At 40.9% G+C, this 23,638-nt stretch overlaps 2 protein-coding genes across 2 annotated transcripts in view; both read right to left on the reverse strand.

Moving 5' to 3' along the window:
* Positions 1 to 1,618: 1,618 nt before the first annotated feature.
* Positions 1,619 to 17,163, reverse strand: LMLN (leishmanolysin like peptidase). Its single transcript, XM_086615460.1, has 17 exons — positions 16,984 to 17,163; positions 16,495 to 16,592; positions 16,364 to 16,394; positions 15,736 to 15,818; positions 14,382 to 14,499; positions 13,353 to 13,531; positions 12,594 to 12,699; positions 12,244 to 12,338; positions 11,289 to 11,406; positions 9,857 to 9,964; positions 8,103 to 8,179; positions 7,355 to 7,465; positions 6,472 to 6,604; positions 5,703 to 5,862; positions 4,800 to 4,930; positions 3,906 to 4,116; positions 1,619 to 2,451 (listed from the first exon to the last, which is right to left on the reverse strand). The coding sequence occupies exons 1-17, from the start codon at positions 17,146 to 17,148 to the stop codon at positions 2,357 to 2,359; spliced, it is 2,019 nt and encodes a 672-aa protein (XP_086471586.1). The 5' UTR covers positions 17,149 to 17,163; the 3' UTR covers positions 1,619 to 2,356.
* A 1,504-nt stretch (positions 17,164 to 18,667) lies between these two features.
* The window catches only part of LOC104384240 (protein mono-ADP-ribosyltransferase PARP14), a 28,302-nt gene continuing 23,331 nt past the window's right edge, over positions 18,668 to 23,638 (reverse strand). The window contains exons 15-17 of the mRNA XM_086615328.1: positions 22,995 to 23,140; positions 21,559 to 21,733; positions 18,668 to 19,915 (exon numbers count right to left, since the gene is read on the reverse strand). Of these exons, the coding sequence (XP_086471454.1) occupies positions 19,626 to 19,915; positions 21,559 to 21,733; positions 22,995 to 23,140 (611 nt within the window). The 3' untranslated portion in view covers positions 18,668 to 19,625. The remainder of the gene's footprint in view (positions 19,916 to 21,558; positions 21,734 to 22,994; positions 23,141 to 23,638) is intronic.

Raw genomic sequence — 23,638 nt, forward strand, 5'->3', positions numbered from 1 at the left:
AGAAGTAGGTAAGCATCGCCTTTTTAAGCCATCTCTCACTTAATTCTCAGGAAGAGAGAACAGAAGACGAGAAGCCCTCAAGATAAACAACTGTGTAGAAGATAAAAATATTTGATTAAATATGACAAATTTCACACACAGACAGCAGACTAGCATATCAAATACTGAGCACAATAAATTAACACCAGTAAAAAAGTTTAACAGTTATAAAGTTAACCAGAAAGTTCAGACAGTGCAAATATTTCACAGTAAGAAAAATAACCAATAATTTCTTTTCAAGTATCAAAAGCATTGTTGTTGAATGATACCATTTAAACTGTATTATTGCACAACAGACAAAAAATACAATATCAACCTCTGGGATCCAAGATGTATTCTCAAACCTTTACGTTTTCGAGGAATCCATTTACATCGACTGTTGATTGTGCATATATTAAAATAATCAGTGTTCAGTTATTAATCTGAGTGTTTCTTAATTCGAACTTGTACACATTTAAAGCATTTGATTCCTAATTTGTATTGCTTCTCAGAAACACCTATTTAAGGCTAGCCTAGGCCTTGTACAATTCAAAGCAAACTTAACCTGCAGTTAAGAAGGGGAACTAGCCCAGTGCAAGGTACTCCCTCAACTGTGATGCCTTCAGACAGTTTTAGGTTGCTGCTTACTCACCTCGGCAGTGTCGTAAGAGTTTCTTTAAATAAAAAAAAAGTCCAGTACCAGTAGGTACAAAGATTTTCTTACAACTACAATGGAAGTCCTAGTATTAAACAAGTTTAATTTAGCTAAAGAAATTTTACTCTCTACCCTTTTCATCTCCTACCTTTCATTTTAGAAAGGAATCCAGTCACTGACAATTCTAAGATCAGAGCACATTTAAGAAGCAGAGCAGCATTATCTTTCTCCCTGTATTTGCATTTTTTAGTGCACTGGGCACATCTGCTCCCTCAAGTGTAACACTTTTCCAAGGATGAAAACTATCCTAATGGACAGACAACGGATTGGACCATATAACAGTTTCTTTTACTCCAAACAGGATTATTTGTAACATATTACAGAGTCAGAAACAAATAAACACAATCTTACAAGCCTCCTATAGAGCAGCTCTCCTTAGCTAGAGTTTTGGCTCATGTCCTTCCTCTTATATATTTTGTCCATCAAGTGATTAGTTTTGTACCAAAGTGTGCCCTCGTGTGGTTCGAAATGTCTGACTCTCTAACTTCTTACAAATACTCAAATAATCCACAGTATTTATATGTCCAAGAAAAGGGGGGGGGGTGGGGGAGTGAGGGCAGAGGAAGAGAGATTAAACTTTTCTTCACACATTCAATATAGTTTTTGGTCTAGAGAAGTCAACATGGTCCTGTAAGATTATAGCTGCCATCGCTACTGGTTTGCCCTTCAACAAAAAGTGAGAACAGCAGCATTTATGTTCATACTATTTAAAAAACAATAATGCCATTATTTAAGAAATAAATTAACAAAATTAAAAATAGTCAGAAAACCTATCTCAACTTTACAGACTGCGTGTCAGTAAGTACTGAAATGCATTTGCCCAGAAAATTATTCTAAGAATATTCAAACATTTGATGTATTGAATTTCACAGTAGAACTGGCACATGCTAAATGAGAATGGGATTTCTAGACAGTTGTCTTGGTTACCAGTCCGAAATTCCACTTTGCGCATGTCAGAAGGTTTAAGTGAACCCCAAGAATTCGCTGCTTTACTGCAAACTAGAATGAATTCTGAGAAGCCTCAAAGTGGCAGAATCCAGTTGCAGAGACAATTGCCAACCACTGGTCTATCCCATTAAATTATTTCTTCCCCACATAAATTTTAAGAATTGACAAAACAAACAAAAAATCCCACACCTGTTTAGGCCTGGGTTATTAGTAGTGATGACAACTGATTTTTACATGGCTTTTGACTAAACCACTGAGGTATATTTCCAATTTGAGGATGCTTTGCTACCAGTCACACAGAGGACATAACAAAAAAAACAGCCCTCAGTTCTATCACAGGAAAGTTCTTGTTTCAAATCTTGACCGAGTCGCCAGGTAGTCTAACACAGTTGGCAGAGTGGATCTTGTCACTGCATCAAAAAAAAAAAAAGTCAAAAGCTTGCAATTCAGGAAAATACTGGCACTTATTGAGATGACAAGGTAAATTTGCCTCCTCTCAAACTCTGGCTGCTTTTGTCAGTACGTTCCCGACCACTGTCTGCACTGATACTTGCCAGGAGAGATGAGGTTCAGCAGAAGACAGCTGCCTGCAGAGACAAAAACTCAGTGCTCCACAACAAGGAGTGCAACATGATGGTGTACCATCTGGGAGCATCTTCTCACCCCGTGCTTAACTTATGCGCAGAGAAATAATCCTGTTAGCAGGGGAATTAAATTAGCCATCAATAGCCAAAGGGTTACAACCAGGCTAGACGAGCAGGAGCATAAGTCTAAAACAAAAAACAAAACAAGATAAAGTTTGTCAATTTTATATTTAAAGAGAAGATAAAATAACAAAAGAGCGCTAGAAAATCACCAAATAGCAAAAACATATTTGCAGTAATCTGTGCTGATTTATTCTAGCTTTAAAGGCTAGGAATTCAAACCAACCAAGTAACATGATTATTCCATTTGCAATTAAATAGATTTCTGCATTTCTTCACTAATAGCAATCAGGAGAACAAATGAGAAAAAAAATTATTGATATTTCAGGAAAAGAGGAGAAACTTTCCTATGGCATGACTGGAGAGAAGAGGCCTTTCAAAACCACAAGCTCTCAAAAGACTGTTTTATTAATACTTTTCATCTGTACAGCTCCAATTCATATAAAAAGCCAAGCCATAAAATACCAAGCTGAAGAAAGAGGAGTAAAAAAAAAAAAAAAAGAGAGGAAGGGGAAAACCCAATACATGTATCAGGGAGCTTGTCTGCAGTTGGTAATCACACAGCCACGAGGCTCACGAAAACCACGGACACAGATGTAAACTTCCACAGATAAAAACCTTTTTATGTACATATACCCACACACATACGTAACACCAAGCACGAATTCAAACAGATGCTAGAAGATGTCAATCTCCTAGATTACAGCTTTCTCATGCTAAAGTCTAACCTATAGGAGTCATTCCATCAACCACTGAAATGTTGTCATCTCTGAGACAAAACAAAACTATTTGAAATGGTGAACACAAACCCAAGTGCACCACTTTGAAAAAAGAATCGAGTGCGTAGGTAAACTAAACAGGTTTATTTTTCCCTTGAAAACTGCAGTAGAGGCAGCACATCCAACAATTAAAGAATTGGTTAAAGGCTTAAAAATCAGCCATTAGTGCAAAATATGTAAAGACTGTTCTCTTTCGTGAACTGGCTTTTTAGAAAGCCACCAGTTCTTAACAAAACATTACCTGGTAGTCAGTGAATTAAGCCTTTTTCCTCCCTCAAAAAGCAAACTGATACCTAACTTTCATGTTCTGGATTACAGCATTAACAGTGCCAAAGGGAAGTTATACAAGTGAGAACTCACTTTCCACCAAGGTGATCATTTTGGAGGTTGTAAAAATGATACTGCCTTCAAAACACAGATCAGATTTTCTGGTAAGTTGCTAGGCTAAAGCTAGCTTCTGGGATAATGACCAGAAGGAGACATGACATGAAATAGTTATGTTTCAGACATCTTCCTCTCCTATGTTAGGGACTATCCTGATCCCAGAAACAAAGCACGACCGCACAGCAAAAAGTGGGGCACCTTTGCCATCTTCCTTTAACTCCTACACCTACGATCCTAGAACAGCCAGGCCACGGCTCTCCTCTCCTGTTTCCCTGACAGTCAGAGCCGACACAAACCTTAAGCATTTTCAGACATTTTCTATTAAGTTTCACTGCAGCAAATCATAAGGCAACCTACCGACTGGTGCAGCTCTTGTTAAATTAGAAGCTGGAGGATCCCGCTCGGGAGGACAGGAGTCACAGAAGTCCAAACAGGCTGGGCATAGCAGATTCCCAACATGTATCCAGCCATTCATCTGAATGTTCACAGTTAATACCTGACCTGAGCGGCTGCACAAGTATGCAGTGTCCTTGACCCAAACATGCAGCCCTTGTGGAGAACAAGAAACCTTGAAGCAAAAGAATAAAAGACAAGCCTTTATTATGTTTTATCAGAAATACGTTTTGGGGATTGGAGGTTCTTTCAATAAGTAAATACTACACTCAGTAAGCAGCTGGTATTACAGCATAGGTTAACTGCAAGTATTTTAATGCACTCAGAGCAACTATTTGGTTCAAGAATGCTTTAAAACACTGCCTGTCCTCTTTTCGTGCGATTACATAGATCATCAGCTGAGAATGAGTAAAATTCGTCTCCCGCTAACGACTACTGTTTTCAGAGTTCTGCTGTTGTTGAAGCGACACCTTTAGTGGGATAGTCCTGAGAAGAAGGAGGATGAAGGATAATGAAAAATAAGTGACGTGCACGGTGCTTTCCACCTTTGAAAAATCAGAGTGAGTAATTACCATTAAGCTTCAACAACACAGATTCCAATACAAGCATTCCTACTTAGCTGTGGAGGAACTGTCACAGGGGTAAGACCGATGAAGTTCCTGGCAAGCCTGGAAGTAACTACAGGCTTATGGTTGGCAGATACTTATTTTCAAATTTAATCTAGTGATTTAAGGCAGAGAAGATCATGTACAGTGTCCAGGTGCAAAATTCTAACAGTCATAGCCTATATTTTGTGCCTGACTTTTCCCTTTAGTGTTATTTTGAAAATACATAAATAAAAACCCAACCCATACTTACTTGATAACACCCACTGCCCCAGTCAGGATAACTGAGTTTCCTCCTGCACTGTTCCATGACAAAAGCAGATTTCTGAATAAGACATACAGAGTTTGGTCCATATTTCTCCGCACCATAGTTTTTGGTAGGATCTAAGATAGAAAGAATATATTAAGTTGCAGCTCACTGGGTGAACAGAAAGTCCATATCAATTTAATATGCTATAATTAGTCAATGTCTCCACATGCAATTCAAGGTTCTGAATCTTTCAGACCATTAGTCATTATCAATTCGGAAATTATACTGTCTTGAAAATAAAGTGGAAAGAAACCCAAGATTTTTTTTTTTTTTTTTTTTTAAAAAAAGCAAGCAATTTTCATCAGAACTACGTGGATATGTTTGCCCCCAGGGAGTGCTGGCTGTGATTGCTGGCTTGAGGGCAAAGGGTGTTTATCGTCTGTTTTTGAGACAACTGCACAGACAGGTAATATCCTACAGAATGCTGGAGCTCTGCAATATCGAAGTTCACGCAATATCCTAGGAGACAAGTCCATGTTCCGGTGATTCGTAAAGCTCCTTGCCTCGAACAAAAAAAAAAAAAAAAAAAAAAAATCTACAGAGGTGGAAAGTGGAATTACTTTTCACAGACTCAAACAACCAACCAGCCCCCACTCTTTTGTGTTGTATTTGGATCATGTGGGGTTAATTTCTGTTCAGCTCTTAGGAGACTCTTGTATCAGATGTGAGCATTTGTTTCCTAGGTGTACAAGGTAGTTATGCTGTGCTTCTCACCCCAGCACAGCTTTTACACAGCTAGTAGCTTAAAACTAATTTCATACCAAATTAGTTTGGATACATAGCAAATCCATTCCAGATTAGCAAATGTAGTCTCTTAAGTACCATACCGAAGTCCTGAAAACTGACCTGGCTGGTTTTCAATTATTCTACAGTCTGAGCTGCGTTGAAATTCACCACTTAAATGCCAGCTGAATTCTTGACTAAAGGGACAATAGTCAGCAATTTCTACAGAGCCACCATAATAAGGCAATTCTGCTGCTGGTACTCCGTTAAGATTGTCAAAATACTGCAAAAAAAAAAACAGGTAGTGAAGCAGTTTGCACAAAGACAAGCGTAGCACTGGTTTTTAAATAGAACCAACCACTACAGCTGCAAAAACATCAGCTATTACTACTGAGGAATGCTATTAACAGCAACTTATAACACCCATGAACCAGATGAACCAGAAGTATTTAAGAATACTTAAATAACGTCGAGATTCACATCTGCATGTGTCACTCCCCACCCTTTCCCCTTCCTCTGTCCCTCCTTTGCAATCGTAGCATTCTCCAGGACGAAACAGAACAAATTTTTTAGCGTGCAGTGACACAAGGCAGCAGACTGGGTGAAGAAATACCTCAAACAAAACATTCTGCGGGACTTCTGTTATACAGCAACGTTTCCATCTGGTATTTGCTTAGATGGCCAAGCGACATCCTTACTGTTTTATTAAGATCACAAGGCTTTTTTTCAGCCTCCAGACTCCTTATAATAAACTAAGCTGATGTTTTTCACAGTATCTACTCTCATTTACTAGTTCAGAAGAAAAAAAAAAATGCAACCAAATATCATCACCTGGCTGCAAAGCACAAGAATGAAAACATTTAGTTATTTGGTAAAGTAAGATCCATTATACCTGATATTCCTGAGGTAACTGCTTTGGAAACTTCTGCAAGTTGCACACTGCTACTGCTCTTTGGTCCTGTCTGCAGGTTAACTGCAAAGGATTACTCCTCAAAGTATCGCAGTATGGACTGATTAATTGCCTCCTCAAAAAAAAAAAAAAAAAGACTAAAAATCCCATGAGAACACTTTATGAAGAGCAGTTAATTTAACTAAGCAGTCTGTCAAGACTGTCTGTTCCCACTCTCCCCCACACTCAGTCAATCACACAAAGAAGCGCTGACAACTTCTCTGGAGGCCAATTGTTGTTATTTGTCTGGTTATTACCTTTCTAATTTAAAGAATATCAAGCCAGCAAGCAAAGTTACAATGCCCTCATCCATTTAGTTTTAATGACATTGCTTTACAAACTTTAAAGACAAAAAACATACAAGCAGCTCAGACCCACTACACAGCTATGTTGTAGAAACTTATGGGTATTGTAACAAACAAACAAGGAAGGCTTTACTCTGAAGATGGCCATCATCTCCTTCTGCTGCTTTAAGTACAATCCAGTAAAGCCAAATGATACCAGCTACATTTCCAATTAAAAAGGACAAAATAAGAAAGCAAACACTTTCAGATTAAATCCCTCCCCTCCTCTCTAAAGCATAGCCCTCACACTGTGAATGTTTTCTACACCCTAAGATGTTTGGCTCTGTATTTATTGGGCGGGACGCTTCTGCTCTAACACATTTGGTGTGCTCCTCCTTGGGTGCATTCTGAAGGTACTTAGGACAGCATTCCTTGTTAATCTGGATCTACCTCGATTTCTTTTTACTAAGTTGCTTTTGAAAGGTAAATGTAAACAAGTATCAGGGTTTTCTCCTTATTTTTTAAAAAGATTGTATTCTTACTTTTGTCTCTTTTGGTCGATCCAGAATTTACAGCTCTTCATTACAAAGTCACAGCCTTTATTGCGTCCCCAATCTAATTTCTCTGCCATGCTGTAATTTGCTTTATACCAGCTGTAAAGGTATTTTGAAACAAGCATATAGTTACTTCAAAAATTAGCGCTCTGATTAATAAGACAGCAGTTCAAACAACTTCATACTATGCCTTAAGGTCTTCAAATGAAGAAAAAGGGAAACTGCATCTCTTCCTGCCTATAACAAAATATATTACAATTCCACTATTTTTTAAGTCTTATTGAAATAAAAGAAAATTGTATTGCTTATTTGTTCAACAGCAATACATTGTGATCTGCAAAGGAACAACACATACAGAAAGATGATATTTTAGACAATTTTGCTTTTCCCCCATTTATGCTTTCTATCTGCAAGAAGAGCTGAAAAAATAACATGTACTGCATGCAACTGAGAAGACTTACATTAAGAAAAAAAGTAAATCGACACTACAAACAGTACTATGCATTGCAATGCATGTTTTTTTTAAGGCTAGATTAAGAATAGATGAGTTTTTAAATACATGAAGAGAAATTAACATATTAGATATAACTCCTTGTCTACTGTAATGCTAATTATGTCAATTATCTACTGCGTTGCAGATGGGTAAGCACAGTGCATCAATTCCAAATAAAATCAACCACAATGAAAACAAAACACAAATGAACCAAAATAAAACCCCATTCTTACTAATTCTTACCCTGTGTCTTCCATTAATGCTAAGGTGATCCTGGAAAAGACTCGATTCTGTGTATGGGATCCAGTCATTGCTTCATTCTGAAAGTTACCAGTTACTATTAGCAAGCCACTGAAAATCATTATTGTAAGAAAATGCTTCCTATGAAAAAGCACTTTATTTCCAGTCCCTTCTTACTACTGACAATCAAATCCCAGCTTCTTCCATAAAAAAGTGCAACTCCCTTCCCCACTGCACCCTACAAAGCTTCAGAACTCCAGAAGTCAGAAACCTCATTCCAAATTCCAGCTAAACCTTACTCGTGACCAATAAGTTCTCATTTTACTTTAGGCAAAATAAAACTCTTCCTTCTTCTGGCATATTTATCAGCAGCAGTCACGCCACATCTGCTGTCTCCTTTTGGTAAGATGAAAGCCAAGCTCATTTAATTTTGTTGTGCAAGCCTGATTTTTAATTTTCCTAGAATTTCTAGTAGTCCTTTTCAGGAGCGAGGTGCACAGGACACATGACTAAAGGAACACAGCACTCCAAAGGAAGCTTTATTTGTGTGGCAGTGGAATTTTACATCTCATTTAAGAATAGGCAAGTTCACACCATCCTCAAAGAGCAACTCTGGTCACCTTGGAGTGTCCTAATCATCTTACAACTCACAATTGTAACACCCCTATCTCTTTTCTGCTCAGTCACTTCCATCTGATAAAATTTAGGCTTACAGTAGAAGTCACTCACCCTTAATTACACAACTCTGAGTTTCCTATTACTGAACTTCATCTCATTTCTATTGTTTCTTCAAAACATGTAGTTTTCCAGCCTTCTGTCTCCACGTGGTTAGGAGGAGTTAGCACCAGCAGACTTAAGACCAAATTTGCTATCACTACATTACTTAGTGACAGCTGGATCAAGACCAAAACCAAACTATATGGGTTACTTTCCAGATACAAACCTTCTCTGGAAAGGTGTGAAGGAGACTAGTAATTACTTCCTTTTTGCTAATCCTACGCAATCCTTAAAATTATCCTCATTCTAATGGCAGTCTTTCCAGTTGGCTTTAGACTACTGTTCCACACCAAAGGTTACTGAAAAGTAAGAAACACTAACAATTTCAGTCTCAAGAAATACACATTTTTCGTGATTATTTCCACAAAAAGGTCTGTCCTGAAGCATTTTCCTTCTTGTTTGCCTCACTGCATACAACAACAACTAGAAAGTGTATCTCTGCCAAAAATATCACAAAACTCAAAGTTATAAATAAAACTAAGCTTAAATGTCAGGAGAGAATAAGTGTTTCCTTGATTAGATGAGGTTCAAGAACAGAGATGGCAAAAGCTAACCCCAGGGCAGATGAATAAAGATGAAGTCAAGATAATGAATAGACAGAATGATCAAATATTTGATGTATAAGAGGCAGAGGGTGACAAAGTTGAATTGACTCAAAGGAACATCCCTTTCCCAAAAAAAGGAAGCATACCTTCTCAGAAGGGTAAATGGCAGACAAAAGTAAGAGACGTTTAGTTTTTTAGTAATCAGCTTATCTCAAATGCACACTCTGAGACTTAGCAATGAGGTAAAAAGATACATTTAACTAGAAATTGGACATTTACACATTTGTAGATCAGTACTGCTTGTGATATGTTTCAGTGAGGTTTGACACACCAGCATTTTCAAGGCTCCAGTATGTACCACTGTAAAAACAAAAATAAAGGAGGGGAGGAGCAGACATTCCCACATCCCCCTCCATTCCTAATATCAGGACGAACCTCCAACAATCTCTTCTCCCAGTGATTGAGCTCAGTACCCATGCCACCTTGATTTTCAAGCTCCATTCCCTCTAGGATTGGACAATTAAAATGTTTTCGAGCTTCTTCCTAGAAAGAAAACATTTAACACAGCTCTCAAAATATTGAGACAGATACGCATATGCAGTCCTAATGTTCTAGAATTATCTTTTAGAAGGATTTCAGCATTTTTTTTTCTGCCATCTTGTTTTCCTCCAAATGTAAAACACTTCTCCTACTCAGAGTCTGACTAAGCCAGCAACTACCCCAACACCAAGTCTAACAATCTGTCTACTTATCGCCTGGAAATAAATGATGGAAGTTTACAGGAACAAAACAGCAACAGAATTAGCTGAGAATAGCATGCATACACTAAAGATCATATATTAAAAGAAAACAACAAAACAAAACAAAAAAAACAACCAACAAAACCACCCAAACAATGTAGGAACACTACAACCCTGCTTCTGTCACGTTTCAGAGAACAACCACGTTTCTGTTAGGAAAGTGTATGTGTCAACTAGTTTCTGCATGCAGAAGTGTTTTCTGCAAAACATTTGAAAATTTTAAGAGGCATTACATCAACGCTGTGGTCTGACAGTCAGGAGCCCAGGCTTCCCCAGGGTGGCCTTACCCAGAAGCACCTCTAATGCTCTAAACAGTTTGACCAGCATGGCCAGCTTTCAAAGCAGGGGTAATTAAACCAAGTTTGCTCTATATACCATGTTAGATTTAAAATAAACAAAATATTATTTGTGGCCACATATGATTAACACAGTAATTTATTTCCAATACCAATCCATTACACTTCAGCATATGTTTTTGGGGGGGGGGGGGGGGGGGCGCGGGGAGAGTCAGAGGTGTGGGAAGCAAGAAAGATTTCCAAGAATACTTGAGGAATTTCCTTTTAAACATGACAAAATGTTAACTGCATTATTTTGCAATCAGTAAAATTTGAAAGAGATTAAAACAATGCTTTTAGAGAAAAGTAGAAAATAGGATGAACTTACAAATGAGAAAAGCAGTGACAAGACTCTATCTGTTAAGGCAACGGCAATACTAGGTGTCTAAGTCTGTTGGAAAACATCTAAAGGGCAGGATTAAGGAATCTATTCAACACCAGTTTTGTTTAACCTTTTATAATTTATTTCCCAGTCCCTTCATTGTTTCTTACTATGTCAATTTATTTGTTTCATACTGTCCTGTCCACCATTTTCCACTTTACTTTGAATCCACCCTCTCAACTAGTTATACTAATTGAGTATACTCATCATGTAGGCTTTGGGCCGTACTTTCAGGAAAAGGGTATTCAATGTTAGGTTATTACTTCGTAAAGAATAAGACATATTTATGACTCGAGAACATGACAGTAACTTTGGCATACAAAGCGTAAAAGTTTAACATCCATACTTACAACTACACGAGGTGTTATCAGAAGATAAACAGCATGGTGCAGCATTTTGCCACCACGGATGTCCCATAACCTCACTGCTTTATGAACGACTTTATTGCTCCACTGATACAAACCTAGACTGTAAGAAGAATGTTTTGGTTACAAATCTTTCCCACAAATACACACTACCGTGCAAGATTTATCTCCATAAAAAACAGAATCATGAATAATCTCTACACTTCCTCATGCTTTCTGAAGTTTAAATTTATTAGGCAACATTTCTCCTTTGTAAGAGATACAAGGCATTCATTACATACACAACTCTGATTTAAACAGCCAAAGTAAGATTACTAAAAATACGTCTGTAGACTCAAAACGTATTTTCTACAGCTACCCAAAGTGTAAGAAATTAAATAAAAATCCTCAGAAGTGCTATGATAAAAAGGAAGGTGAACAAAACCAAAAGCTCTCTACCCTTCCACCTCCGAAAAAAGTCTAGAAGAACATTCCTACAATATCAACTAAATGAAGGAAAAAAGCAAACTGTTAATTCAATAACAAGTCAGAAAAATCACACAGCAGACTACACACATTATCAGTTTTGCAAAACTATAAAATTTGAACAATATATGTCTTAAAACCGAACTTCACTGACATTAGACAGACTACAGAAAATACAAGTCTCAATTTAGTGAGGTGTTCAGCAAGCATCGACATTTAAGCACGCTTAACTTCAAGCCTCCTGATAAATGAAATCCTGCCTTAGTTTGTAATATATGTGGATAATAAGTGCATAATTCCAATGTAAAGAAAGACTAAAAAAAACACCCCACGCCAATGTTTGAACATAGTAAAAGGACAGGATTCTAACAATGGAATCAAATTGGATTTTCAACAGGCAAGAATACATCCTAAAAAGGCAATGTGAAAATATTCTTCAACAGGAATACTGAGAGGCCCAAAAAAAATAAAATACCTTTCATTAAAAGGAAGAAGTCCATCTGCATATCTTGTCGTCAAAGGTTTTCCATCATCGTCGCGATAAAACGCAAACAGTCCAGCAGAGAAGCCCTTCAAGTTAAAAACCAAGCACATGGAAACCTTTGGTAAGACAGTCACATCCAGAGTCAAATGCCATGAAAGAGTTACCACTCCTGCAGCACACACACTGGGAGTACCGAACCTCAAAGCAATTAACACACAAATTGAAGGAAGGAAAGCAAGAGCTTTCCTCCACCAAACATCCTTCTCTTGCAACAAGCTGGAGGTATGTGAGAAAGCAGGTACAAATTTCAGGGAAACACATTTTATAACATCAACCCTTACCAGTGCATGGATAATCTCGTGTTTCACTGTAGACAACATGCCAACGAATTCCTGAGCTTGCGTTGAAATCATATTTGGACACAAGTTAGCATATCCTGCTATTGGCCTGGAAGAGAGTTTCAGAATTAAATTGTTTTCAGTAAAATGCTAGCAAATTCAAATCATATTCACTTGAAGAGGCAGAGTATTTAAAAGAAAATGGAGGCTAACGTGAAAATAAGTCCTTCCAAACAACTTCCCCAGTCATTAATGAATAGTCTGTTAACAACACAGTGACTAGTTTGCCCTTGAAATGGGGAGGGATGGGATCAGCCTCCACGCTCGGTGTTCTGCACAGGAGTTCGTGACAACAGTACAGGAGATCTGAATTTTCGGTAAGACGCTACAGAGGTACCAAGTGTCTGTTACACTGACTACAAGCCAACTAGAAACAAAAGCCCCACAAGCAGGGCCCATTTGCATCCTTCTTCAAATTCACGAAAGTATGACCTTCTCTTCAACAGAAGCAGGATGCTGAGATAAAGTTTAGGCAGTAACAGTGGCGGATCAGATTTAACTTAAATCTCTCAGCTTTGTAAGTCAACCATTACGTGATTGTTTTGTGGTTTTACATAAATACACTGCTTGTCTATTTCAGTAATGACTTCTACTTTGCTTTACTATACAAGACAGGTAAACGACTAAACTCCGCATCTAAACAACCAAAAACTTGAAAGTTTAATTAAAAAAAAAAGAGTTTGCACCAGAGTGAATACTTGCCTGTCCATTTCAGCTTCCAGTTGGCAGTAGGCTGCATATGCAATGATATTTTCATGGCCACACCTTTCAGTGGTGAGAGCACTAACATAAAGTACAAAGTCAGCGTCTCGAACCCCTTCTTGGTCAGGTAAGCCAGTGGGTCTGCAGTGCCATCCATTCTCATTGCACACTCTGCATTGCTTTGACAATGTTCAAATGGAACAATTAAAATACATTAGATATGACAGAAATTTAGCATGACAAAATTCAGTTAGCTTGAAGCCAAGAATAAATCCCATTGAAAGACAGCAGAAGATGAGAAAACTCCTTATGAAGACAGTACACAAAACCAGTGCCAAGGAATAACTTCCAAATGACTAGCTCTTTTGATTTATTAGACACCAGGAAGGTGGTAGCTTTGAAAAAAAGGGCCTGCCAAGCTTAATATCCCCAAATTAGCACCCTTTATTTCCTATAAATTAAAAAAAAAATTGAGGTTACAGAAATAGTATACCTAAGTAGCAACTGCATTTCACATGCACCCTGGTACAGTTTTAATACTGTAGTCAAAACTTCAAGCCAAAAGAATGAAAGAAATCTACTGATCACATACTGTAGTTGAATCAAAAATTCAAACAAGAAAACAAGTTAGAAGCATTTCCTGCACCATGCTCCTGGTTCAGTGGATACCCTCTTCAAGTAAGGTCTTCAAAAAAATCAAAATGTATTATTAATTCTGTGAAAATCTGACTCATTGGCCAAGGTGAATAACAAAGTGACTAGTAGCAGTTTAATGAACTTTGAATCCCATCCTCTCTGTACCGCTCATTGTAACACAGGCTTAGAGAACAGAAAACATGTCAGTTTTACTTGACTTTTGGTTTAACAGCATTAACTAAAGAAACTCCCACTAACTCAAGTTGTTCTACTCAAACTTAGTGATCTCCCACAAACAGGTCACATGCACACTCCGCGATATTAACTTTTTAATTAATTTCCACAAACAATAATATTTCAGAGGTCAAGAAGCACTTGGATGGCTTAGCTTACCTGGAGGTGTTTCTCAGGAACTATAACTGGCCCACATCTGGTATGGTCTGCGCAGCCTCCTCGGCAGTATCTGTGAGGGTCTGCTTTCCTCCTGAAATACTGGTTTGTTGCACACTGCCTTCAATCAAACACAAAAAGACAGTCAGCACTGGTTTATACTTAAAAAAAAACCCTGTAGAATAGTCTTACAGCACCCAACAACACTGTAATACAGATATTAAATAGAACTTCCATGGTGAGAAACGTTATTTACCCTGCTATGGAAGACACAATGCTTCCAGTTGGTAATGGAGTATCCACAGGTTCAAAGAGATATTAGGAACAGATTTGTAAACAGGGGTACCATGTATACCCTTTAAAATCTCTGGCATAAGAAACATAGATGTTGATCATGGAAGGTTGGCACACTCTGTATTCTCCTGTGCCAGGTTTATGTGGTGGCGTTTTGGCAGCAGGGGAGGGGGCTGCAGGGGTAGCCCCTCTAAGGAGCTGCAAAAAGCTTCCCCAGCTCCAAAATCAGTTGGACCAGCCTCCGGCCAGGGTCGAGCCAATCAGCACCTCTGCGAATGCCATATTTAAGAAGGCGACAAAGGAATCCGTGCCATGCAGGACCTGCAGTGAAGAGAGGAGGGAGGCAGGGCGGAGCCTGGCCCCTGGCCTCCTGCATGGGCAACTGCCCGCACTGGGCCACTGCCACTTGAGTGGAGATGGCTGCAGCAGAGCGGCTTGGAGAGCTCCAAAGCACCCTGCTCCCAGGGTGCTTGCTGGGTGGAGGTCATCCTGCCAGGACCACCAAGGTTTGTTGGGCCCAGTGAGGCTGCAGCAGAGAGAGGACTGAGACCCGAGAGAAAAAGCCACGCAGACACCAAGGAGAGTGAAGATGGAGCGGGAGGAGCTGTGCTGAAGTTGAGATCCCCCTGCAGCACATGGAGGTTAACGGTGCAGCAGAGATCCACCCACAGCCCGTGGGAGAAGACCCCACACTGCTGGAGAATGATGGTGGAGAATGATGGTACAGCTGCAGTCCATAGGAAGGGACTCCACGCTGGCTGGTGAGCGATCCCTCCCTGTTCGTATCTCAATCCTCAAGCCTTTTGTTGTATTTTTCTTCCCTCCACCCCACCAGGGCAGGGGAAGGAGTGAGCGAGTGGCCATGTGGTAGCTCACCTGCCAGCTGGGCTAAACCATGACATCGTCCTAAATAACGTCTGCTACCATCACTAGGTCAGAGGGGTCACTGGTCTGATTCAAGAGGACATTTCTCACACTCACATTCTATTCTTATCTTAAAGGCCACACAATGCAGTGTTAAATATCAAATATAGCAAGTGACTTTCAACAAACTTTCACATACCTACTCAGTAATATAGTACCCGTGGATTTGCGCACTTGAAACGTCTTCTCCAAATAAGATATAGCTTGTGGAAAAAGTTTGTTCTGAATAGGACAAAAATAAAAGTCAGTAGCAGCACAGACACAACTCACCTTAAAAGCATTAACAATCAAGTTACCTGAAACTTGCTACATGTTGTGGTACAGCAGGATAGCAAAAATCCAGACTTACTAAGAAGTTCAATTGCTACCAATATATTTAGGAAATATATTTTCCTAAATATATTTTTTATTATTTTTATTTATTATGGTTTTAGTATTCCCATATTTTGCTATTGGAACAACAAAATGAGAAGGGAGCCAGTATTAATGTGAATACACAGCTTCAAAGAGGCTTTAAAAACTATATACGTATCGCTTACTGAAACTTTTGCACCTCAGGATACAGCAAACACCTGTCAAACAACATTCAAAAGAACATCGGAAGTATCTGGAATGCAAGCATAATCTGTACACAAAGCCTTGGTTTCCTGGACTAGAGGATATGAAATTTCTGGTATTCAAAGCCTTTAAGTAAATTGGCCTTAAACTTAACTTCACCCCTGTAACAAACTATATACAAACAAAAAGGAGAAGCAAATATGGCATACCTTTATAAGGTGTCTTTTCTCAGGCAGCAAACTGTATTTAAAAAACAAACCAAAACAAACAAGCTTTAGTTAATAGGATTTTCATTCTCAGACATGGAGAGGAAAAAAAGTTGCCACAACGTTATACTCACTCCTCAATACTTCCGTCATATATAATCTTAATTCTTAGTTGCTGATCCACATTTCTCTTCAAGACGTGATTTTCCTTTAGAGGAACTTGATAGATGACCTGCCGGGGAGAGGAACAAGCCGCTGGATCCCGCAGCTCACCCGCCCAGCCGCACCAAGGAGCGCTCCCAGGTCCTTCGCTCTTTCTCGTCTGCGAGAGCCCCTTTTGTGTCTATTTTTAAGCAAAGCCCCTTCCCCTCGCACCCCGCCGCGCCGGTCGGTCAGAAACCGCCCCACGCCCGCCCGCCGCCACGGATCACACCCGGGGGGCCGCGGGGCCAGACCCCGCCCAGCTCGGCGCGGGCCAGCCGTGAGGGGAGAGACCGAGACTCCCCCCGGAACGGGAAAATGGGAGCGGGAAAACGGAGCTGCCGCGCCCGCCGCCGCGCCCGCCACCGCGCCCGCCACCGCGACCGCCTGAGGATCCCCACCCTGCCCCGCGGCGGCCCCACCTCCTCGCCGCTGGGCACGCGGTGGTGACAGGAGGAGGAAGAGGGAGGGAGAAGGGCGGCGGCAGCGGCGCCGCCGCAGCCCAGCAGCAGCAACGCGGCGGTAAAAGCGGCGAGCAGCGGCCGGCAACAAGGCCGGGGGCGCCCGCCGCCCGGTTCGGCGGCCATCTTCGACTGCCCTTCTGCCGCGTCGCCATGGAGGCAGCGCCGTCGGCAGCGGCCTCCGCCAATAGGCGAGCGGGGAGCGCGGCAGGGGGCGGGGCCGGCGGGGTGCGAGGAGCTGAGGTGAAGGTGACGGGGGCGGCGCGGCGGAGCGCTGGCGGGGGCAGCGTGGGGCGGGGCGGGGCGGCTGAGCCTCCCGCCCAGCGGCGGGGGGCAGCGGGGCCTGGAACGTGGGGCAAGTGCAGCACCTGTGCGGCGCCTGCAGCGGTGGGCAGTGGAAGGCAGCGTGCAGCGCTGTGCGCAGCAGCGCGGGGCGATGCGGTGCCGCGTCGTGCCAGGCCACGCCGCGCCGCGCCGTGCAGTCCGGTGAGGTGCGTGGCGGCGCGGCGCAGCGCCGTGCAGCGCGGCGCAGCCCAGTCAGGTCCATGCAGTGCAGCGGGGCGCCGGGCGTCACGTAGCTGCAGGGATGCACTGCACCCCGCAGGGCTCCGGCCGCCCTGCCGCTGCTAAAGCCAGCTCGGGGTTGGCCCAGCTCAGCAAGGGCCCGTGTTCTTGCCCCGAGACCGAGCTCCCTTTTCCTGGCTGTCCTGAGCCTTGAGGAGTTTGCTCCAGGCCCTGGGTCTGAAATCATACAGCCCAGAAGCAAAGGTCCTCCTGCGGCCGGCCCGCTGTGGCCAGCCCATCCCAGCGCTCCAGCCCAGGGATGGGATTTCATTTTCCGTACACAGCAGGGCCTTTTTGCAGCTTCTCAGTCCACAACCACCGTACAACAGAGTATCCCTAAGTTTCCAGTACAGAAACTGGTAGAGAAACTTCTGCCACAGCCACCGGGGATAAAAATTGTCTGGGTTTTTGTAGTGCTTCATCTCGCAGCTCCTGCTGCTTTCCAAAGCATTCAGTTATAATGAGGGCCTCAGAAATAGAAAGTGGTGTGTCCCGGCTCACCCGGCACCTCGGTGGCAGCAGGGGCAGAAGCTGGCGGACCCCTGGTGCTGTCAGCTAAACCGAGTCGCTCTGCCTGCTGCAGTGTTTCCACAATAGAGAAAAACATCCAAAAAAGCAGAGAAGGGAGAAAAGCGCTCCCACCTTTTCACAGGGAGCAAAATCTATTAAAGCAGGAGTGGGTTAAACTCTGTTTTGCTTTAAATGGGAATTTATGCCAGACATTCATCTGAAGTGTTGCACGGGCATCTGCTGTGAAGAGCAGGAATTTTTTAGCTGGCCACCTACAGATACTGTAAGCACTTTTCCCCTTTGCAGGCAACGAGAACATTGCGGCGGGGTTTTATGACATCTTGGGAGCTATTTGCAGCACAGGTCTCCTTTGGACTAAGGCAGAATAATTTCACCTGGAGTCCGGATGCACAAATCTGTCACTCAGACAACACAAGAAAAAAATTTTGTCTTCTAAGCCATTTCAGCTTCTCACTATTTATAGCATCACTGTAACATATTCAAATGTAAAGCAACAGTTCTACTTGACATGTGTTCCTTTGTGTAAATAACGACTCAGTAATACCATGTAGCTGTTTGAAACTACTTTTATTAAAATCACATGTGTATGGCTTTTGACTGGCAGTTGTAAGATTATCACTGAAGTTAAATGTACACCTTGCAAAGATGTACAAATGCCATTATTTATTTGCTTTACAGCATTCTTAAAAATTTCAAACGGTTTAAGCATAGCAACCGAGTTATGCCCTTGTAGACGACTCTCTGCAAATTGGTAATTCTACCGAAGGGTTAATGCTTTGGTACTGACCAGAAGAAATTAAAAGTCCTTCTTTACTGTCTTGACAATTCAGAAGCAATGACTTGGTATGTGGAAGCTGGATGTACATAATGCAGAGGACTATGGAGAATGCCCCTAAGAAACCATATGAATATAGGAATTTATACCTAAGGAGTAACAAAGTATCCAACAACAGCGTAATGGGGGGGTGAAACAATGCAAAGTATATGTTCAATATTGGATTTTTTTTTTTTCTTCAGGACTTTTAGCATCAACAAGGGTGAGTGGATGCCTGAGAATGACTGGAAACTGCTGGCAAGTGAGGTTATTGCCCCAGCATGAAGTATTTTAAATAAATACTCACAGACAGCCACTTGGTGCTTTATGGTGAATACTGGAAATGGGAACACGTATAGGTGCACTGACCTACCTTACACCTTCTACTTCAGGCCACAGGCAAGGGAGAACAGCTTCTTCTCCTACCAGTCCCCTCTGCCTTACGTAGGAACAGGTTGGGGTTGTTCTCACCATTCTTGCCTACACCTCCAGATAGCTGAATTTAAAATGTGAATATTGAAATAGCACGTTCTAAAATATCTGCTTATCCTGGCCTCACTGCGTTGATAATTCGAAGACAGACTTAAACACACAGATAGATAAATAACCACTACATGTAAACAAGAATCAAGAATTGCTCTGTTAATTCCTGCATGTAAAAGGCACTAAAATTTTCCAGACTGTCAAGAATATTCTATTTTCTGAAAGTAATAAGGTATTCAGGATATGTCTGAATGTCACTAAATATGACAAACATTTTTGGATTGTTCACATTATCAACCACGCTGTCATACAGGTCAGTAGGATCTGCTGGGTTTTTTGGAGGTGGAGTGATTAGTTCACTGCTCCCAGCACAGTACTGCCCCGTGAGGACCCGCACCAAGTACATGTATTTTCTGCCGTTCGTATCCGGTCTGGAATAAGTATCTTGAGCAGAATAACACGCATCAACAGCAAAGTAGGTTCCCTTTCCAATGGATGCAGCTGTTTGGAAAGACAATGTTTTCAAATATAGTTAGTGTTCTTATTCCCCTAAGAATCTCTATAGCTCCCATCTATTTTTTCGCTCTCCAGAAGTTATAAATTTGGTTAGAGTTTAAGCAGCAAATTCTAGTAATAATCCTTTGTATCAGAATCAAATATGAATCCGTATGTCAGATATGTATCAACACCCAGGTTTTGACTGCTCTTTCCTATGGGGAAAAGGGTTCCTCTCTCTGTTTAGCCTTGTTGCTTAGCCTGCAGTTCATCAAATTACAAATCTTCAGAGCCTTCAATTGTAATTACAGGAGCCTTTTCAACTTGAAATGACTATATAATTGTAATTAGTTTTCTAGTTACACTTCACACAAGTTAGAGGAATCATGTTTCTTTGTCTGAGACAGATTTCTTTTTTCTGACATTGGTAGAAAAGCTGTTCAGGCCAGACAGGTCCTTCCTATCCAGCTGCTCTGATCTTTGGATGTTTTTGCATGGCTACTCAGCCTGACAGAAGGGAAGCGTGCCTTTCCTATTGTAAATGGTGGCTGAGATGGTGAGGTAGATGTCAATACGCACAGGCAGACAGAGGACACAGGGATCTAGGGCTCTTGCTTCCTGAGTAAATCCAACCTCCTCACACTACCAAAGAGCAAGAAAGCGAAACTACATCTCCTCTGGTCATGTTGTAGAAATGGTGGCTGCCATTTCTATCTGTGCAGAGCCTGATATATTTTTTGTTATGTTGGGCTTCCATTTTCTCAAGAAAATATCAGCATAAGTACCTCTAGATGATCTAGAGAGAGAAATGTCTACTTTTGGATCCAGATCACACTGAAGTGTCAACTAGATCCGAGTTAAGCTATCTGGCTGTCTCAAGATCAAGTCAGCCCTAGGCATTTACAATTGTGTCTTAAGGAAGAAAACATTATGAACAGAAAGTAAGAACTTTGAAGTAAGGTTGCAGGACTTCTAAGAGTGACTGGCACCTCAGTTCAGCCCAAGTTCCACTTCTTTGGATCCTGTCCTTCATCTTTGAATGCTACCAAATAATAAACATAACATGACTGTACTAGAGGAACTGGCCAAAACAATCTTTGAACTAATGCAGAAAGTCTCTCTGCTAAATATTTAATAGTTGTCCGTAACAACTATTAAAGGGGGAGAATTAATGAATTTCAACTGATTTCATGTGCATAAAAATAGTAGGGGAGTGGTATCTTCTGTTTGCTTGTGCTGTCCTTATCTTTGGAGGCAACAGAAGTATCTGCACCTCTACTTTGCCAACTGCCTTTGTCTAAGAGAGGAAACACGGGCAGCTAGTGGTTGGTATCTCAGCTGAGGATGCTGAACAGCAGTCATTGTTACTTTCTGTAGATGGACCATACAAACCATCTCAAAAGCTGCCCAGGCTTGACTGCAGAGTAAGCAAGCTTTTTCTGGTATTCTCTAGAGGGTGGCATTCATCAACAAGGGATTAACTGAACAGGTTAATTCCTCTGTCCATATAGATGATGCTCTGGAGTTGTTAACTATTTTGTTCTCCAACTTTTTTCAGTCTTCATGTTGTGCTGTCAGCACAACATCATCAACATTACCTAGCACCTCATACATATCTAGGAAATTAACTGCTTTGGATAATGACTCACCATTCTTTCCAGCAAAGCCACGATTAAATCCATTGTAGTTGATCTGGCTCAATGAGGATGCAGCTGTCCCATGAAATAACAACTTCTCATTATTTTGACCTTTGTTCTTTGTACAGAGAGAGGTTTTTTTTATTTGGTATGTCTGCCAGAGGAAGGAATTTTGTATTCTTTCAATCTGCAAAGTTACAAAATAGAACTATATTTGTACTGGTAGGAACAAATATTTATCATGGCAGGAAAGCATTAAAACCAAACCAAACTGAAAGAATGGCAGTAATTTTCACTATGCCCTGTTAGCATGTGGGTTGGGTTGGGGAACTGAATATGTGAGCCTCCTGAAAAATCAGAAATTAAAGTAGCTTACAAGAGGTTTTCAAGCTCTTGAAATTTTTGGCACGCACTTGTCTTACCTAGTATACCAGGTACATGGGCAATCATGGTAGCTGTGCATTGTCATTTTTAGAAATAGGCTGTTGTACCACTGCTAGGGGCAATGATGTAAGATGCCTTCTGTACATCCTAATCATCTTTACTGATGATTTTCTTGCTAAAGGGTAGACTGCAGCGATAGCATTATGTTAAGTTTCTCTTCTAGATCTCAGCTTGGAAGTCAAAATTACTTCTTTTACTGTGTAGTTTAGAAACCCATAAGAAACTCCTATATAAAAATAAATTGATGAGAGGATAGATGTTGCTGGCTCCCTATGCCAGCAGTGCAAATACAGCTCAGAGGGAAACTGCGTATCTGCATCAAAGTATAATCTTAAAAGGCATTGCTGTAACAGCTTTCCATTTTCAATGGAAAAAGACTTCATCTCATTACCTGATTTTTTTCTATTTACACTAATATTTTGTTCTATTTGTGTCTTTGTGACCATGCTCATTGAATCGCAGGATGGGAGAAAGTTTTTCAAACACATATTCTCACTCTTAATTTCATCTTATTTTCTCCCATTTATCGCTCCTCCTGATTCTGAATAATTCCATCTTCTCCCTGGCAATTAAATCTCAGTGCACTGAGTTACAGACTTTTCAATAAGCAGGATCAAATCTTGACACTTTGTGTAAAACCAAGTCTAGCCTGAAAGGCTCTGAGACTGGCAGGGAAGAAGTAGTAAAACAGGAAAAACCTTTATGGCCAATTGGCAAGGACTTCCTAGTTGCAAATACCATGTTAACTAGTGAGTATCACATCAGTTGAACACAGAGTCAGCCCGAAGACTGATGGTCACTGGTTTTGCATCATTAGAAGGCAGAAATGGCAGGGCAACTCTTGGGAAATTGGATTTGATTTATATCCACCCTGTACAATGCTGGGAGGACTGACATATGAAAGGTGTATTAGGTTGCAAACACCTTACAAACAAATATTTCGAAAGTATATGAATGTTTTCAGTACAAGAATTCATCTTTTTTTTCCCCTTGTGGGATTTTACCTTCTCTATGACAAAGCTGGAACAGGTTTTCTTAAATTTGTTCTGAACTTCCAGGTATTCCAGACATGATGCATTGAGATTCACCAGTTTGACCTGTTCATCTTGCATGTCTTCCCAATGTGCAGGGAGTGCTATTGACTGCTTATCTGCAAAACAGAGATTGCATTATTATCACAGATACCTAGCTCAGCTTTGTGGGTGCGTCTCATAAACTGACTGCATGTAGGGTTGAGAGGACAGTACTTTACACAATACTTCATTCCAAAAAATATTCTCTCTCTTCAATACATCTATCCTGGTTTTGACTGTGACAGAGTTAGTTTTTCTTTTTAGCAGCTAGAAGAGCTCTGTGTTTTGGTTTTAGTCTGGGATTCTTTATGAGAAGGAATGTTGACAGTGCACTGATGTTTATAGTTGGCACTGAGGTCTCAAGGTCTTTTCAGCTTCCCATGTTTTGCCAGTGTGCAGGAGCACAACAGGCTAGGGGGGAGCATGGCTGGAACAAAGCGTCCATAACTCCCCTTATGATTTGTGCTTAGATTTAGGATTGAGGGCTAAATTGGCCAATGGAGTATTCCGTATCATGGAATGTCATGCCCAGTATATAGATGAGAGTTGACCAGAGAGAAGGGCTTTTGCTCTTT

The sequence above is a fragment of the Tauraco erythrolophus genome, chromosome 8 (assembly GCF_009769465.1).
Source record: "Tauraco erythrolophus isolate bTauEry1 chromosome 8, bTauEry1.pri, whole genome shotgun sequence".
NCBI lineage: Eukaryota > Metazoa > Chordata > Aves > Musophagiformes > Musophagidae > Tauraco > Tauraco erythrolophus.

Excerpts from the sequence above, each read along its gene's own strand:
- LMLN (XM_086615460.1), bottom strand. The coding sequence starts at position 17,148 with ATGGCCGCCGAACCGGGCGGCGGGCGCCCCCGGCCTTGTTGCCGGCCG. Across the intron at positions 16,395-16,494 it reads TATGACGGAAGTATTGAGGA|TTTGCTGCCTGAGAAAAGAC; the intron begins GTGAGTATAACG and ends TTTTAAATACAG. Across the intron at positions 7,466-8,102 it reads GCATTAATGGAAGACACAGG|CTGGTATAAAGCAAATTACA; the intron begins GTAAGAATTAGT and ends ATACCTTTACAG.